General features: G+C 33.0%; 1 protein-coding gene across 5 annotated transcripts in view; it reads right to left on the bottom strand.

The window, feature by feature from the left end:
- The window catches only part of WDR7 (WD repeat domain 7), a 276,960-nt gene that overhangs the window by 123,339 nt on the left and 133,678 nt on the right, over positions 1-19,943 (bottom strand). For all 5 annotated transcript variants that reach the window (XM_010961322.3, XM_010961325.3, XM_010961324.3 and 2 more), the window contains one exon: positions 1,112-1,333. In XM_010961322.3, coding sequence (XP_010959624.1) covers positions 1,112-1,333 — 222 coding nt within the window. The remainder of the gene's footprint in view (positions 1-1,111; positions 1,334-19,943) is intronic.

Genomic DNA, 19,943 nt, shown 5'->3' with positions numbered 1-19,943 from the left:
ATAATTGAGGAACCCACTTTATAGGGTGTTTATGAGGATTAAGTGAGTTAACGCAGATAAAGAGCTTAAAATGGGGCTCATGTGGTTGCTTTATTACTGTTGGTGGTGGTATTCTTATTATTACCCTCTGATTCTCAATGTCAAATAGAGATCAAGAGATTACCAACCACTAATAAGTATTTGTTGGATTAAGAGCCTAGAAAGGGGCCGGGGGGAGTGGGCAGGCAGCTAAATCTGTAAGAGAGCTTCAATAATAAAAACCTCTAATATGGCTCCTTGGCTTCTCAGCAAAGGCATGTGACAGTGATCCCCTGAACCTCTCTGCTGTCATAACTAGCAAAGAAGCATATATCTTTTTTCCTTGCTTAAAGGACAAAACCTCAAAAGAACATGTTGCAATTTATGCTGCAAAGAATATCTTGTGATGTTGTTGGTAGGATTATATTGGGTCCTTAAAGATGACACATCTGTTTATTATTTTGCAACATGGTAGGATCATTCTGACCTTACCTAAGGGAGTCTGACACTAAAGCACCAGAAGACCTCTTTAGAAAACACCCTTACCTGTCAGTAACATAACAGCCACAGAACCGGAGGCAGCAATCCGACACAAATCCTTCCAGCTCTGACTGTAATTTTTCAGTCATTTAAAAACTATTATTGGAATATTTTTAAATTAGAGAGGTAATTCATAATTCCTCATTCATGCTCTTATACATTAGTTTTTTTTTTTTTAAGAGAAAATTGGTTTTCCACCCCTACCATTGATTTTTCAAACCACGTTCAGGATAAGTTGCATAGTTTTTCAGAAATTATTTTAGAAGTCAGAAGTTTAGGCTAAAAGCATGACCAAAATGTGGAAACGCAAAGCTCAGAAATGTGTTGCTTTAAGGAGAGCACTTTTAAAGACCACGCTTCAACTTTTAAAAAGAAGTTCCAGAACTATAACTCCAAGGTAATGTGCCAAATAGATTATACTGCTTTCTAATAACTTCATTTAAACATTCTATTTGAATTCAACCTCAGGATATGTACAATATTCTGAGGTTTTTGTTAACACATACTATGTACTGAGAAGCAACAGATAAGCATTAGGAATTTTTACACTTACAAGTATGTCTGGCCAGTGAGTAGTTGGATCCGCCACTAGTCAGACCAAATCCCTCAGGAATCTGACTAGAGCTTCGAGGTCTGGTCAACAGTTTGGGAGGTTCAATTTCAGCCCCAAATTCAGCTCCTATTACTCCTAGTAAAACAATAGCAGTAGCTTGCTTCCGCCTTTCCTCATAAGATGTAGAAATTTTTTTCATTTGTGGGACACTTGATAAGCAACCTGAAAACCAAAACATAAGAACAGAAGTTAAAAGACTATCAATACATATGATTAGAAACATATTCCAGATCGGTCATTTAGGAGCAATCAGTCTCTTCAACAAACGGCACTGGGACAACTGGTTATCCATGAGCAAAAGATTGAATTTGAACCTTCACCTTCTACCATACAAAAAAAAAACCCAAACTCAAAATGGATGAGAGTCCTAAATATAAAAGTTAAAACTAAATAACTTGTAATAAAAAATATAGATGTGTATCTTCATGATCTTGGGTTAGGCAATGATTTCTTAGATATGATACCAAAAGCATGAGTAATTTTCAAAAAGGTTTTTAACTGAACCTCATCAGTGTTAAAAACTTTTGATCTTCAAATGACAGAATCAGGAAAGTGAAAAGAATATACACAGACTAAGAGAAAATATTGTCAAATTATACACCTAAAAACTGATTGTATTCAGAATACTTAAGGAACTGTTCTTATAACTCAGTAATAAGAAAATCCAACTTTTAAAATGAGCAAACAATTATATAGATATTTCTCCAAAGATATATGAATGGCTAATATGCCCAATAAAGCTGCTCAACATCATTGGCCATTAGGAAAATAAAAATCAAAACCACAGGGAGACACCACTTCACACCCACTAGAATGGCTGCAATTAAAAGGACACACCGTAACATATATTGTTAAGTCTGTACAGAAATGGAAATGCTCATGCATTGCTGGTGGGAATGTAAAATGATGCAACTACTTTGGAAAATAGTTCTGCAGTTCCTCAAAAAGTTCAACGTAGAGTTATAACACACGGCCCAGAAATCCCACTCCTAGGTATCTCCATAAGGGGAGTGAAAACAGATGTACATGCAAAGACTTGCACATGAGCATCCACAGCAGTATTATTCATAATAGCCAAAAAGTAGAAACAGCCTAAATGTCCATCAACTGACAAAACGAGTAAACAAAATGTGGTATATCCATCCAATAAAATATTATTCAGCAATATAAAAGAATAAAGTACTAATACATACTGCAAAAGGATGACCTTGAAAACTTTATGGCATGGGAAAAAAGCCAGGCCAAAGGACCACATAGTGTTGCATAATTCAATTTACATGAAACAGAATAGGCAAATAGGCAGAATAGTCCAGAATAAGCAAATCTATACGGACAGAAAGTAGATCAGTGGTGGCCTAGGGCTGGGACAGGGGTGAAATGGTTAATGATGGCTAATGAGGACTGGGTTCTTGAGATGAAAATGTTGTAAAATTCTATTATGATGGTATCTGCACAAGTCCAAATACACTAACCACCACTTGATTCTAAGCTTTATTTTTCAATTTTTATTAAAACATTTATTTTATTTTATTTATTTATTTTTAATGGAGGTACTGGGGATTGAACCCAGGACCTTGTGTATGCTAAGCATGAGCTCTACACTGAGCTATATCCTCGCCTCCTGGATGAATTTTATGAAATATAAATCATACCTTAATATATCTATTTTTAAAAAAGATTGTTAACTCACTTATTAATCTGCCCACTAATTTTACAAATATTTATTGAGCATCTACTTTGGGCCAGGGAATTGCAAACATGAAAATAAATAGTGCAGGTTCTCAAGAAGCTCACTAGTATGTAAAAAAGGAAAGCCTGTCCAAGGAGGAAAAGGAATTTAAAACTCAAAAGATAAGTAGAAGTTTGCCAGGCAGTAAGATGAATGGGCAATGAGAGGAAGGCAAAGAATGAATATTTTGTCCAGATGGAGCAGAATGCAGAAGCACAAGCAGTCATGACCTGGGCAAAGCTCAGCAGAGTTTCAGATGCAGAAGTAGTACGAGCATGACACTCAAAACATAATGGAAAACAATTTTAAATCTTTATTACAGTATCAGTATCAGTAAATAGAAAGTAACACATAACACTGCTTCTTAAAATTTATTTTCCCAACCTTTCTCTAAGATAACTACAACTCACTCACTCTCCCAAAATGCTACTAAGATTTGGCCCTTTGCTCAGCCCTACCCCTTTTCTAGTTCTACTCCTTTTTATAAGTGGTCTACCTTTCATTTTTTGTTTGATGTTTATTATGTGATATTTCAAACATCAAAGGAGCTACACAGGGAATATATAAAGAACATCATGATATGCATGTATACAATAAACTTTATAATAACTTAGTAACTTAATGTTTAGTAACTTAATGTTTTCCATAGATGCTTGAGACTTTTAAAAGTAATTAACTAATGTGGATATAACTAAAGTCTACTATGGATTTAGTCTTGACTTCACTATGCCTCTCTCTTGCCCTAGAGGGAGCAATCGTGGATCCTGACCTTATCAAATGTTTTAAATCTATTATATATCAATTATATCAACACCTGAAACATTACGTATTTTCTGACCTTAAACCATGCTTGCATTCCTTGGGTAAACTCCGGATGAATGGATGGATGGAGATCAATAGATAGATAGGCAGGTAGGTAGACAGAAACAGGCTAACAGACAGACTCTGAACTAAATTTGCTAAAAGAGTTTTTTATATTTATTTACAAAGGTAAGATTGGACTATGATTTTCTTTTCATACACTATTCTTGTTGTGTCTTGGTAGCAATATAATATGATCCTCAAAAACTGGGTTAAGTAATTTTCTCTCCCCAGTTCTTTAAAAACTGTTAAAGAATTCTTGAAGTTAGCTAAAAATTCTCTACAATTATTGTGACTTGTGTCTCAGGGACACTCCCTTTTGGGAGTCAGGGAGTAGGGGATGCAGAGGGCAGGGAAGGGACAAAGTAGAGGAAGGAACATGTTTTATTATGAATTCATTTTCTGTGATAGTAACTTATTTAGCTTGATTCCCTATTTCTTCATGAATCCTTTTGGATAGCTTCCAGTTTTAAAAGAATTATTCACCTCATTTAAGTTTGTAAATGTTTTGGTCTGAAGTTCTTTAGAGTATTCTCTATGGTTTAAAAATCTCAGTTGTATCAGTTGCTCTGGATCCTTTTAAATATTGTTTATTTGTGCCTTCTATAGTATTATTTTTCATGCCTTTCTTGATCAGTTTTTCTAGAAATACATATTTTGTCAGATTTCCAAAAAATGTTTCGGTTTTGATCTTACTGCTTTATTGCTTTCTATTTCACTAATTTCTGTTGTTATTTTTTTATTATTTCTCCTTTCTCCTGTTTTCTTTGGGTATTTTCTCTATTCTCTCTTTCTCTTTGTTTTGTTTCTGGGCTCCCAGACTGAATAAAGCTCACTTCTTTTCATTATTTTCTATTATGGTTAACACTGCCAGTCACATAGTTAGCATCCGATTTCTTCTTTTCCTTTAGTAATACAACCTCAATTTTAACTGAGTAGCAACATGCTCGTACTCTTTCAACGTCCTTCCAGGAACTGAGGAAGCTATAGCCTAGCTCCCAGCTTTAAGCTTTATTCATTATATATTTTTAAGTCTTCTTTGCTCATAGGAGCCAAAGGAGCCCAAGCTAGTGGTTTCAGCTCAGATCCCACTGCATTCTATTCCATCACTTGTCCATGGAGATATCTTTCTTTCTTCAGCCTAGTTATGTCTCTTTGGTTTTCTATTTGTAAATTTTATCCATCATGGCTATATACTTGTTAGAGAGGGATTCTTAAAGTGAATTTCTAGAGCCATCCTGATTGGAGGTCAGCCTTTTGTTCTTTCTAATATTAACCCATCCAGCTTTTCTGGTCTCTTTCAGTACACTGGCAATATATTAATTAAGTCAGTACAAGGCAGAGCCCTCAGAGCAGTACACTAACCAAGAGATGAGCAATGGGGAACTTAGAATACTTTAAGATGTTTTATTTTTGTCTCTTCTGTTTCTTTCCTTTGTCAATCTATACTACTGCAGGTAAGGCAGGGGGATGACAACAGGGGAGGCCAAAGGGGTACCAAATACTAGAGGCCTTTGTATAGCAATCTGAAGACTTTTAACTTTTGGCTAGTGGAAAGTCATCGAACAATTCTGTCCAAAGTGGTGACATGAGAGTCACTGCTAGAAAGATCATGATAGTGGTAGTATGGAAGGTGAACTGCGAGGGAAAACAAGACTGGTGTCAAGTAGAACCAAAAGATGACTCAGGCAGTGGTCAAGTGGAAAACAGTGAGTACCACTGGTGGCAGAATTTACAGTTCATCTCATTCAGCATATGAGAATCGAAGGCCTAGTGTATGCATGGCATTGTGCTAATATGGATTAATGAATTGATATGGGATGAATTAAGATAAATTAGTAGGAATAAGAAAAGCAAAGCCCCTGTCTTCATTGAACTTAAAGGCGACTAACCAGGAATTAGAAATGTAAAGGTGACAAAAATCAATGAGAACATGATGGTCTAAGGGGACAGCACACATAAGAACCTAAAGCGTACAGGAATTTGTTGATTTCTATTGGGAGGATAGGTAAGTGTGCTGGAACTCCATGAGCCGAGAAGAGGATGGTAGAAAATGAGGCGAGAGTCAGGAAAGGGGGAGATCACAGATGACTCTACTGGTCATATTCACATTTCGATTTTCATCCTTTGAACAACGGAATTTAGGGTTCCTGAACACCACTCTGAGCATGAATAAAGAACGCTGGACGTGAGGTAATCAATCAAGAGGGTATCGTAGAACTGAAAGTGGGAGATGAAGGTTGGTTTGGTGTTGGATTTTAATAGGAGACGCAGAGAAGTGGATGGCTTCGAGATCCACGGTGAGGTCTGTGTAGCTGATGGAAACACCACCCCAAAACATTAGATGTCATGCTCCGAATTCTTTTAAAAGTCCCAGTTAATTAAAACAAAAGTAAAACAAGACTTCAAAAACCCTTGCAAGAGATGTAGGTATGGCCTTTCCAGAAGCTGAACAAAAAAACACCTAGAGCACAAAGATTCTTAGTATACTTTAATTCCATTTATTTAGCTGCACCAAAAGGCAGAATAGGATGTGGGCAAGAAGACCTAGTTGGATCTAAGAAATGGAAACGGTAAGATATAAAGAATGTAAGATTGGAAAAGAATCATTGAATGGTGTTAAAGCACTTAAGGAAAAATGGGGATCAGTTATCTAAAAAACTAAGGTGGTAATATCGAACAGTAGCTACTGTTTATTTGGATTCCAAGAAAAGTTTGGTGCAATTGAGAACAGAAGAGATCTGTTCTTGTTGCTGCTATAGTTTCTTAGCTTCTGCATGTCACACTTTATTGTTAAAAAAAAAAAGTTAATTTAGGAAATTTGCCGTTAGTTTCTCAGCATGTATAGAAAGGACAAAATCTAAAATGAGACAACAGAGAATAGACTCATCTTCAAAATATTCTAATTCTTCTATGCAAATTTTTAATTATTACTCATTTTCCTGATTTGCTTTATTTTGCATGGTGTATTTCAGATCACATCATATAATAACGTTCCTCTAGTGTTATAAAATTATTTTATAACTTCCAAGGTCATTTCTTATAAAAAGCCTCAATTAAAAAGCTTAAAAATATCTAAGTAACATACAGTATATCTTCTAATCTGATACCGTAGTATGCATTTCTGCCTCTTCATGGATGTTTTTTCCAATTTTTTTAAGACAAAGAGGAAATGTTAGTAAAAGTATTAGCATGTAAATGTGATTATGGATTCAAAGTATGACACTGATCTATGACAGTTCATAGTAACCAAAGCGGGGAAAAAACCCTAAAAGCTTAACCATACTAAGAAGGGAAAAAAAAAAATCAATAATCACTGCCTCTGTGTTTAGAAGGATGAAAATGGACCCTAATTCTAGACAAAGTGATATTTAACAGTTTGATAATCTATACCTCAGGACATGCATTTAAAACCAACTTTATTTATGTATAAGAACAGACACCAGGAGCAGGAGCTCTGTGGGACTGCATCTGGAGACACGCAGGATACATTTATTCTTTACATAGTCTTCTTGAACCAGGAAGCCGGTGGAGCTCCCCTCCCCCCATGGCTCAGCACGAGCATGCTCCATAACAATAGTTCAAAGGAAAGCTCTATTCTGCAGTTGCACTGATTGTTCTGTCAGCTGACCTCTGCAGAAGGGAATTGCTAACCGCTGCCTCGCTCCTTAGCTGACAAATGAATGATCGCAGCTCCATCTATTTTCACTATGGCTGCCTCTAGCCCAGGTGCTCAGACAGAGAGCCCGGTGTGACATCTTAGATCAAGATGAATTGGCACAAACTCCTGATCCAAGATTGTTTTATACCATTTAATTTAGTTTCTTCCCCTGCTTGGATGAGCACAGCTCTGGTTATGGATTTCTATTCTAATGTACTGAAGCAGGCCCTGAAAGAAGCCAATGAAGCAGCTGCTGGAGCAAGGGACTGCAGGGATACTGATCAATAGGCAAGGCATTGACCCCAGCCGGTCAGCCTCTGCAATGGCCACTGCTCGAAGGGGGAGGGGGCACGGAGCACACATGGGCTGCTTCCAGTAGGAAATTAAACAACAGGGGCATTTGGAGAGCTCCACCTCCACCCCAGTCCCCCACCTTCTCCATGTTCCTTTTGTTTAATTACTTCAGTCTGGTCCTAACTCCCACTCCACAGGAAGGAATTAAGACTTCAGGGAAGTTTTAATAATGTTCTTTAAAATCACCATTTGTAAATTTTATCCTTAAGCTAACAGAAAGAATCTTAGTCGGTGCCCTCCCCTAAGTGGCCAAAATATGAAATCTTAATTAGCTGTCAAGTACATCACTTGGTGTAATTTAAGGTTTCGCATGTGCACAGGCTCCTAATACAGTCCAAGTCGTGATGAACACTACTGATGCTGAAATTCTATGGTACGTAATTTTTACCAGTACTCAGATCTGAAAAGATGATAGCTCTTTGTTAACAAGGAAAGAAGTAAGAACAAGAAGAGGATCCCCTAAAAGAGACACTGACTGATTAGTAAATGTATAAGCTGACAGATGCCCATCCCTACTACTGTTCTAACAATAACACAGCAATTTCTGATTCTTTTAATTTTTTCAAATTTGGAAACATTTTAATTTATTGGCTTTGCCTGTGTTTTAAATAATACAAGATATATACAATTAGCTGCCCTGTTTTCCTACAAATAAACTGACAACCAAATGGGAGATTTGGGGATATTAAAAACAAAATAATTCTGGAAAAGTAGACCTTCCTAGTTTCATTTGTCTCATGAAAATTTGGTACTTTTTCACAGAGACATGCCTCCATTTAATCATGCTAAAGGGTGACATGGAGATCCATTTTCTTGACAGGACGGTTGATCACCCTATCACAGTAAGAAAATTAATACCTTCAACCAGCCCTGTGTGGAAACAGAAGCTACATGCAATGGTAAAGGACATAAATGTTCTACATTTTAAGTCGCAAACAGAATACTTGTTCTGTGTGAAAATAATGTTTCCTCATTATTGGGTTACTTAAAGCAAAATATGAGCCTTTGATTGTATTAAGACAACCATTTAATTCATATGGTGTTCCTCAAAAGTACATAATTGTCTTTAGATTCAGCATAATTGACTCTAGATTTACAGGAACAGGAGTAAACCCTTTACTTACAGCTTAACTAGAACACAGGTAAAATATTTGAGAAGTTTAAGCTATTTAAAGAGCTGTGAGATATTGATTACTTCATTTAAAAAGCAGTCAGAGAGTGCAACCAAGAGGTCAAGATAAATTCAACAGTTTGAAGCACTTTACTAAATAACTCTAAAGATCATGTTAATTGGCTTTGTGCAGTTCCAGGGTAAAATTAATTTTATCCTAGCTTACAATAAAAGGATTAAAAGACATATTAAGTTCTTCAGTTTTAACTGGAATAGGAATCAATGGATTTGAATTAAGGTTAACGGCGGTTTTATGAGAGATGGACTACCAGCAGATACTTTAGATCTGCTATTAGCCATACATTGATGGAACTCTGCGATTGTATTAGGTGTTAAAATCTTAGATAAGAAGATACCACTAATTACTATGCTGAGAATATGCTTTAAGAATTATGTGATTTGATCTAGAAAAGCTGTCACCAGAAATCTGATTCTCTGTTTAGGATTCAGTATCATAACGCTTTTTATAGTTGACTTAGCTATGTTATAATTTTAAAATTCTAGTAAAAATTAATGAGATGATGTGGCTAAATTTAAAAACAATTCACTTCAAGATTACAACTACATTTAAAACATTTAAAACTATATCACAAGCATATTATCAGGGTTTTCTGAACCAAAGCATTACATTCAGATTGGTTTTAACATACCAATTTTATGCCAGAAATTTCATGCACTGATAGAGTCCAAGATACTCATAATGATAGGAATGTTTCCTGAATTTATTTAAAGTTCAATATACTCTAAAACATCACTTTCAAAAATCAGAAATGTCTATAACAATAAAGTGAGAATACAATTTTAAGTGTTTGTCTTCAGTCTTTCATTATTTAATATGTTTTGGAACTATATTATAGAAAAATAAATTGCTTTTACTATGCACTGCCTAGCAAAGGAAAAAAATCCAATTTTGTATTTAATAAGGTATATATGTTATATATTAATAACTGACTTTATACTTTATAGGAATGATAGGGAAAAAGTAGGTTGCAAGATCTCACAGCAAAAAACTATTTAAAGGGCAGCATGTAAGACTATTTAAAATAATAATTTGAATCATGCTAGAAAATAGTTTCCATTGGAGTTCTTTACAATTCTTTTATTTGCAATAAAGTATACTTGCAAATATTAGCTTATGACTAATTATTAAAGAGCAAATGTAAATTTAGCAAAGTGAACTTCGTTAACTTTGGCAGTCTTGAGGACAAAAGAACTTTCAGAATTAAGACATGATTTACTGTTTACAGTGTGGGCATACAATTCAAATAGACTTAGCATTCAAAGCTCTACAGCTATGAGCCAATAAAACTACAAAAACAAAAAAAGAAAGAAAGAAAACAACTTTCTTTTTTCAGACCAGTAAAATATTCTTCTGAATTCTCATTTTTACCTACTTCTTTTTTCTCAGCCCCATGGACATTTTAAATGTGATGTGGTATTACAGCTATATGAAAAACATACATAAAATTGTATATTAAGTAAATATAAGATTAAAATAGTAAGTGACAGTGAAATATGTCAAATGAAAATACATTTTAATATGTTTCTAAACATAAACACAAGTACCTAAAAGAAACTAGATCTTATAAAAGTGAGTTAAGTTCTAATTGTTTCTTAGATGTAATCAAAATAATCTCAACCTATTACCGACTGATAAGTGTCTAAACTGATGTACCTAGTTGCCTAGTGGAATATTAATTTATTTTTAAGATATGCCTTTTTGATAATCATTATATGGTGCTAATCAAAAATGTTAACTTTACAAATACATATATATTATGTGTACATAATTATATGCACACTCATAAGTATATAATATTCTTAGGTTTCATGTCTTGGTACCCTGAGCTAAAACTGTATTTTTGAAAAGTTAAAATGTGTTATCTATGTTTTAAATCATAATGAAGAAAATGTTGGCCCTCAATAAATTGTTTCCACAGATGTTTGGCCAGAACATTTTCTATACCTACTCTGTGCTATTGTTAGGGTTGCTTAAGACTGGATAAAGTACAATGCTATAAAAATGTCCAATTTTACTCCATATGTAACAGTAATCTTCCAAATAAGACTTAGTAACAATATTTTTAAATAAGCAAAATTCTTTTGATATTAATTTATGTTTAAGACAATTTGGTTTTAAAATGGTCTAGTATTCTATTAATTAAATATCAGTTATCCAAAATACCGTGGTTCTTAGTCAAATACTTCAAAGATGAATTTGTTAAGTGGGAACACAAAAAGGCATAGATTGGTGACAATCCAGTGTGTGACAAAGGACTGAAAGAATTCACTCACTTTGGTGGTGAATCCAGCTTTCTTAAGCTCATAAGGAGCATCTGTGAGTCCATGCCATTGAAAATACATGTAATCAGGTTCCTTTTCTTAAACCACATGCTTTTATATGAATATTATATATTATTCTTACATTTGTTGGTACATTAAAGAGTGCTGCAAAGTCTTGCAATTTTTACAAAATATGGCAGATAAATTTTCATGATGTGGAAAAACATAAAAATTACAGATGATTATTTGGCAAAAACGCTAATTTCTACCTGTGCTTCTGAAGCAAACAAAATGAAATAAAACATGGCATTTTGAAATCTTCCTCTCTACCTCCTTGGGAAAAAAAAAAAAAGATGAGCTGATTAAAAATGACTGTCACGGAGCATTTCAACATTAATTTCCAAACCCTCACTCTATTATCAAAGTTAGTGTGTGCGTGCGTGTGTGTGTGTGTGTGTGTGTGTGTGTGTGTGTGTGTGTGTAGAATACTTCCAGTCTGTCACCAGCATAGGCGTTTCCTCCACTGCATTACAAGTATTCTTTAGTTGCTCTGTGACACATCTATTGGGTTTTCCTCACACCGACTGATGGAGCATACGGAAATTGCTTCCCAATTGTATGAGGCTTTTGCTGTTTTTGTTGCTGCTGTTCTATTTCCCCTATCACTTGAACACCAAAGTAAACAAACATTCTATTAATTTGTATGTATGCTCCATAGCCCCCTGCTGGACCACAATAGTTCTGCAAATGCGTACATCTTTCTGCGGCTGCTGATTAAGCCATTTTAAAATAATGCCTCTTGCACGTATATGCATTGTGTGTGTGCCTTTGACAAAATACATCAAACCTACCTTCCGCAAAATCAGATAAAAGCAAAATAAATGAACACTCAAAAATGATTTTCTTTTTCTAAGAAAATTATCACTCTCTTGGGGATATGTCAATTATTTTGGTAATTAGAAACCTTAAGCTTTGACAGCAACTTGTATGTTTTTTGAGTAATTCTTGTAACAATTTCTTATTCTTAACACAGACAAGCTCTACTCTTATTTTCCACAATCTGCATTATCTTATTTTTCTATTTATTCTCTACCTAAACATCAAAAAGCCCATTTTTTTTCTCTTTTACTGTTAGTATGAACATTCTCAGCTTGAGGAATGAAATTTCTTAGTTTTGAGGAAACTGGATTTAAAAAGTTCCAAGTATCTATCTAAGACATTTATGTAATCAGAAATCTTGTAGCTAATAATTATCAAGAATAATGTTCATTTTTGGTTTACTTTACCTTTCAAGGGTGAATCTGAGATTCATGTCAAGTTTTAAAAACTATAAATTGTAATATTAAGAACATTATTAGCTTTTTCATGAAGAAAGGAATGTTTCAGAAATAGTGGTTAGTGGCTTGTAAAATTACATAAATCTGAAAAACATAGCAAATAATTCTCATAATTTTTTCATACAGTTAATGTTCAGAAAAAGGCAACTTCTGTGATGAGATTTTCCTATAAAAATACTGGAGTAGACATAATGATGTGTTTCTTTAAAAGATCAAACGAAACACGAGACAACATTTGGTGGACCATTAGAAGTCATTCTATGAAGATCTTACACTTGTGCATTACAGCACACTGAAAAATGAATTGTTACACCTGAGGTCATTTTTATTCATAAAATGACATCATTTATTGGAGTCACTTAAAAATCTTTTCACTTAGGTATCTCTCTCAGTGATACAAAACCAGACCAAAAGGGATAACTGCCTTGTTCTATCTTTGAGAAATTAACAAGTACATCTGTTCATTTATAAGAAGTAATTGTAGTATTTCTGAATTAATATACATTTGATCACAATAATGAAACAATGACATTTAGCTAAAATTACCATTTTTAAAATGTTTATTTAAAGTAAGTTAGAACTTCTAAGGGTTTTCTTGCTTTAATTTTTCTCAGTAGATTATAGCATTTTTCTCCAGTTTTGAGAAACAATCAACTTATTCACATGTTATTTTTTTCTTTTGCTTTCTTCACTCTAAGTGTTAAGCAGAAGTAATGCAACATCGTCAGAGGCAACATAATATAACAGGAATTAATGGCCAGACCTTTGAAGTAACAGCAGATCTGGGAAAAGTTGTGGTGGTTAAATCTAAAGTGAAATTTAACAGTAAAGACTTTAAAACCTAGCCCACAATTAGCAGAAATATATAACATTTAATCTTTTTTTAAAGCATCCTGTGAGTTATTAAAATTTGATATAGATTAACATACAATTCCTAACAACTAACTAACTAACGAAATTTAAAGGAAAAGTCCTTTTAAACTTAAAGGAGAAATAAAATAAGAAGAGAAAGAGATAAGTAAGGAAATTTAAAGGAGAAATTAAACGGTCAAAAATATCTTTGACTTTTATTTTACTAACCACATTAACAGATGATCAAAAAAGCAAGGCTTTGAAAAATAAAAAGACAAATAAGCAAAAGTTAACTAAGCATTTGTGATAAAAATCTAAAAGCCACTGAAAAAATAAGCCACAGCCTCAAACTGTTAAGAATATACTCATTATTAGCCCACACCTATAGAAAAAGTAGACCATCTATAGACCATTTATAGACCATCTATAGCCTAAGAAATACACATGTGTGTAAATGACATATTAGTCCATTTTTTTCCGAAGAGATTTCTAAGTAGCTTCAGAGAGCCTGAAGAAAAAGAACACTTGAATTACTATTAGACAGTTATAGACGACTTTCATTTCTGATCTCTTTATATGTTTCTGCTTTCATATCATTTTTTAAGCTTCATGTAGAGAGAATTATGTGCCTTTTAAATTATTGTAGATAATTTTGAAATTAGTTTACACTTCTTCATTTTACAATCAGGATAACTAGTCTATCAAACTGACTCTAGTTGTTATTCAGCAAATGTTTTTGTCACAGATCTTTTTTGTTTACATGATTTTTTATTACGTACCTTTGCAAGTAAGCATATATAGATATTGAAATATAGTAACATTCTCTTTCATCTTACTGTTTTATGTGATTTCCTATTAATTAGTTCATTCCATTTGTAATTTGGATCTGAGCTGCCTATCTTGCACATTACACACTAAAGCAGCCTTTGAGCCTTGAATCTTTGCACAGTCCTTCCAATGTTTAACTGAAAAAGGCTAAGTGTATATACCTAGTCATCCTGAATATCTAAGCCATTGATTAGTTACGACTGTGGATTTAGAAAAGCTACCACTCCTGAAGTGAACACTAAGAGAAAAATTCAATGTCTTAACCTATGCATATATGTTGTCAGACACTCAGATTTTTAAGACGACACGCTATTTTAAAAAGACAGGTTTAAAAAAAAATCTGTTCCTGCTACACGATAACATATAATAATTTCCTCAAAATTCTGCCTGACTAGCACAAATCATTAGGTTACACTCAGGAGTTGTGAACAGACAGCTTTATAATCTCCTCTTGTTTTAATTCATTTTTATTAAGACAGATAGATACTTTCCTATGTAAAAACCTGGAAAATACATGTATATTGATGTTTTATGTTTACATTTTTCTCAAATAAAATGGTTTCTCTTATTAGCAAAAGAAAAAACTGAGTATTTTTTCTAATACTATATATTTATATATAGTTTATATATATATTATATAATGTTTTTGATTTCTACAAATACTCAAATAAGAAACAGTATTTATTTATGGTTTTAAAAAAAAGCACCTGAAAATATGTCAAAGGTAATAGGGTCCCCATTTAAAACAAAACAAAACAAAACAAAATCCAGAAAAACCTGAAGTCCATCTGCTCACTTATCTACTAAGACTGTATTTATTATAATGACACAGTTAAATGCTTATTACAATCACTTTCCAAACTCTTACAAAAATAGATAAACCATTAAGAATTTAAAAGGAAAAGAAGACACACCAGAAGCAGTGTGTCTAAGGCATCTCCTAGGTCCAAGATTAGATAACTGTTAGGGGAAATTTCAGAATTTCAGAGGAAAAGGGGATCACAGAGATCTTCTAATCAAACTAATACCCGTATTTTACAGATAAAGAAGGTCAAGTAGGTTAAGTGTTCAAGTGACAAGGTGAAGGGCACAAAGAGAGTGGGTACTGATGGCAACATGAGTCCAGATGGATTTCTAGAATCGTCCCTGGCCGCAAGTCAGTGTTTGCATAGAAATTGGTTAATATTTGACACTGGCTTCAATATAAATCTATACTACGTATCTTCAAATACTGCAAAATTAAAGACGTTTCTTAAAAATTAACAAGAAAGCAAAATTTATAATTAGAAAAAAGTCTTAATAAGTTTTGGTCTATAGTACCTAACAATGTTATATTTATTTTCTACTGGGGCTATCTGCAACAAATGTAAAAATTTCGAATGCAAACTTATTAAAAATATAACTTTAAGTTTTGGTTACCTCTACATAAACCTCCCTGTAAGTAAATGTCTACTATAAACTCATACGCACAAATATTTTCCAAAGTCACATACTGAACTCCAAATATTGCAAGTAAGTTGATGATCATTTCCAAAGTTTACATCGTAGTATCAGAGAATAGCTTGGAGTCTCCATAAGGGTTAAGACAATCATTTTCTACTGCATACTAGTGCTATTCTAAGCCGATAGTGTGTTTAAATCCACACCAATGAAATCAATACAGCACTGTTCTATTCAAGGTGAGACCAAATAAACCTGTCTGAAGCTTTGAGAAATAGGTTTTGCAGTATACTTTGAGTGCTAAATGCCTTTCAGTCCAGAGATCTGTCATTAAATAATCATTAGCCATCATTCACTCTTCCTAAAAAGCTTAACATCTAAACTTGTTCAGCATCCACTAAAGCATTAGTATAGACTACCAAGTATGTGCTCATTAGCACTTAGAGATGTTTCAACCGCTCTGTTTAACCACGCATTGTCTTATCAAAAAATGCCCCAAATACTTACACATATTCACCACTAGATTAGAGAGCAATTTATTCCAATGATTAGTAAAAAGGACACCAATATAATGATCAGCCTCTTTTGGATAACATGGCATAACCCACAGAAACACAATCAACTTTTTCCTGACTGATCAACTCAAACAAAATCTGATGTCTTTCCTAGCATTCAGCATCATATATAATTCAGCATCGCATATAAGCCAAACAAAATTAAGTCAATCACAATAGAGAATTCATCAGAAAGTAATCTTGGCTTTGATCCTGAATGTATTTTAAAATAATGCTTCTTTTATCAATGCTATTCATATCTCTTTCAATATATGATCATCTCAATTGCTGCATATCAACTATAATGAACCTTGAGTTATTTTAGATATCATGAGGTAGACAGAAAATTAAGATATATTTATCTTCTTTCTATTACTTGAAAGATTGAGTAAATAATACAGAATGATCTGTATTTAGTAATGTTATTGGACTATATGCATAAATTTGATGGTCGAGGTAATTTTCTCTGTCTGTACTTCTAAGAAGTTAATGCTCGTATGCTATTACACTAATCCTCTCAATTTCAAGCTAATATTAATGAAGATATCGTTTTTGAAAGACATTAATTCGTTATTCATTTTTAAAAGCTCAAATAAAAATATATGGCCAGATACTTATGATCTCATCTGCAGTTTTACAACTTATCACTTCCAATTTTAATATAGATTTCAACCTAAAGAGAGTCACGATATTATATGAACATGTTTTATTTAACTGGATGACATTTGATGGTTTCCCAGGAGTACTTAGATAACTAAATATAAAAGTATTCTTTTAGCTTAATAGCCACTATAGGTACTTTAAAATGTCAAATACACATTGTACAAATACAAACTGTAACAGAAACTTTCTAGCATTTTAATTACCAGCCCATTTGATCTATGACTTTTTCATTTTTCTATCAATGCCACAAAATAAAATTTCAATTGCTAAGATACGAACAGATATAATATTGCTTGAACACTTTGGTAAATGTATTATAATATTATATTTCAAAGTATAAAACATTTCAAAGCTCAGAAACTAAAGAGGGTAACATAAAACCAAATCTCATCACAGACGATTTTTTAATGGTCAAATTTTCCCTTACCTGCAGCACTGAAATGCACTTTGAGTATACAATGAAATATAAAATCATCATTCCTTTTCACTTGTTAAGGTACATTAAGAGTTACACTGAACAATCAGAGAGTTAACTAAAAACAAGTTAACAGTCCAGTCACTATAAAAAGGAGAAACTTCTTCGGAAAAATGGGGAAAAAAAGTAAAACTAAAACTCATGTAAAAGTGTAACGTGCAGATACCAAGAGAAAAGGGGAATATTAAAGTTAGCATCAATGCTGTGAATATAAATTAGCCACATTTTCCTAAAAGAGCCCGGAATCTCAAAAAATCTGAAAATAGAGTTTTACAATAAATTAATAAAATAAAAGTTTTCTAATTATAACAGTTTGTCAGAAAATGTAGTATTTTTAAAATGTTTTATCTATAAAATCTGTACCACTGGATTTCACTTTAGCCTCATCGTTCTTGAAATAGGTTAACTCTTTCAGAACCTCACGTAAATTCTCATTTTTTAATCTACAAAACACTATGGCAGAGTCAACAAAGCCTGACAAAGTGCTTTCATCCCTTTCAGAATCTGTACTACGAATCTCTTACTGCTAATCTCTTACTGACTTCAGAATCAATATTTATAACATCTATTTATACCAATCAACATTTATTCCGTACTAAGTTTTAAGTAATAAGTTGCTTTTTTATCGTTGCAGTTGTTTAATTACTGTAAAATAAAACGAATGCCTTATTTCTACAATTAAATTTAGCTTCCTTTTTAAAAAAAAAAGGTAAAAATAAGAAAAGGAGTTTTATATGCCCTTCTTAACGATACAATTGTTTTGTAAATACTAAACAACTACTTTATGAAAAAGAGACCAAATGCTGTTTTCAAGTAATTCATGCCTTTAAAAATATGTTAGATTAACTGTTAATACAAAAACATGATCAATAAAAGCAATTCATTCTTGACTCTCAAATCTCATTGGGTATAGGTGAAACTTCAATAAAACTGGTACTCTTCTGGATTTTACATTTTGAAGCATGATTACTATTTTATTGAAAAGCATATAAGAGTAACACACTATTTTAAATTAAGTCATTTTGAAACTAAGTTGCAACTTATCCTTATTCTTTATGAATAGACTAGGTTCTTATTGGAAATCAATTTGAAGGCAGGTAAAATTAGATAGCCATGGTTACCAGAATATCAGTAAGAGATAGCAATATCCCATTCTAAGTCTTATGCTAAAGTAAAAAGAAAATAAAAGGTACAACAATAAAAAATACCCTTTTTGCCAGCAAATGTTTAAGATGCAGAATATATTTTCAATGCTATTATGTACAATATGAAACACAAAATAATGAAAAAACGTTTTCATTATTACAAATATTTCCATCAAAATTATTATCAAAACTAGATTTTATTTTGTATTTTTCATTTGAATGCCCTAAACAGTAAAACAACCACATTAAAATGTAAGGACATATAATAGGCAATTTAAGCTTTCTCACATTTCAAATGTTTAATTAATAGAGGCAAAAAAGGGTAAGTGAAAAAAAATCCAAAAAAGGGTAATGAATCTCCTATATTGAACTGAAGAGTTGACTGTATAAAATCAAGAGATGAAAAATAGATGGGAGAGTTCATGACAAACATATTTAAATGTCACTGTACACAGAATTAATCCAAAAAGCCAAACGTAAAACATAACTTCTACTTAAGAAATATCTTTGAAATATATTACATAGTAAGCTTACATTTTTAAGTTATTAAATCAATATCAGATCAAAATCTTCACATCAAAAAGTAAAGTATACAGAGTTTCAAGATATATAAACATAATAGCTGACAACAGTAAATAAAGTGCTTCTGAAAATTGTTTTATCTTTGTTTCTGAGTTTTTCATTCTCTGTTAATGTATATTTACATGCAAATTATCTTCTCGCTACAACTGGATCTACTTAGGTTTATTTGGAAAAAGGCGTAACTATGAAATTTTATAGAATATACTAACATGTATTAATAATCTATCTCATTTACTCCTTAGGCATCAATTTACGAAAAAGAAATGCACATACGTATAAGGCAACCTATAATGCCTGAAATCTTTTTTGTGTAAAAGTATCGAAAGAACTCGGCAGTGTAATTGTCAGTGTAATAGTTGCATTATACTCAAGGCTGTTAAGCATGCATTCCTTATCCTAATTAAATGTTCAAAATGGCTAGATTCAATTTTCATAAGAGAGACAAATCAATATTATGATACTTGTTTTTCTCAAAATATGTTTCAAATCCCCTAAACCTAAACATGCCGCTCTTTCCGAAAGTGACAAATACAGAAAATTAGTAGGTTCTTGAAATATGATACCAACAGCCCTGTTCAGAAACGAAAGGCCAATACTATATTAAAGAAAAAAAAGTGAAACCACCAATAAGTAACAGAATTATAGCAGGCCCCACTGTATCCGAGAATCTCAATACTGGACTGCTCGGCTGCTGGAGGAGCTCCAGAGAGAGCTAACCTGGTGTGATGAAAGGCTTGACAAAGCAGTTCTGACTGCACAGCGATGCTGAGTTGTGGGCTAATACAAGAACAGGAGGCCCAGTCGCTGTCTTTCACCACGCGCAATTTACACACGGCT

This window comes from Camelus bactrianus, chromosome 30 (genome assembly GCF_048773025.1).
Source record: "Camelus bactrianus isolate YW-2024 breed Bactrian camel chromosome 30, ASM4877302v1, whole genome shotgun sequence".
NCBI lineage: Eukaryota > Metazoa > Chordata > Mammalia > Artiodactyla > Camelidae > Camelus > Camelus bactrianus.
Note: the sequence above shows the minus strand (reverse complement) of the source record. Positions and strands in the feature narration are given on the sequence as shown.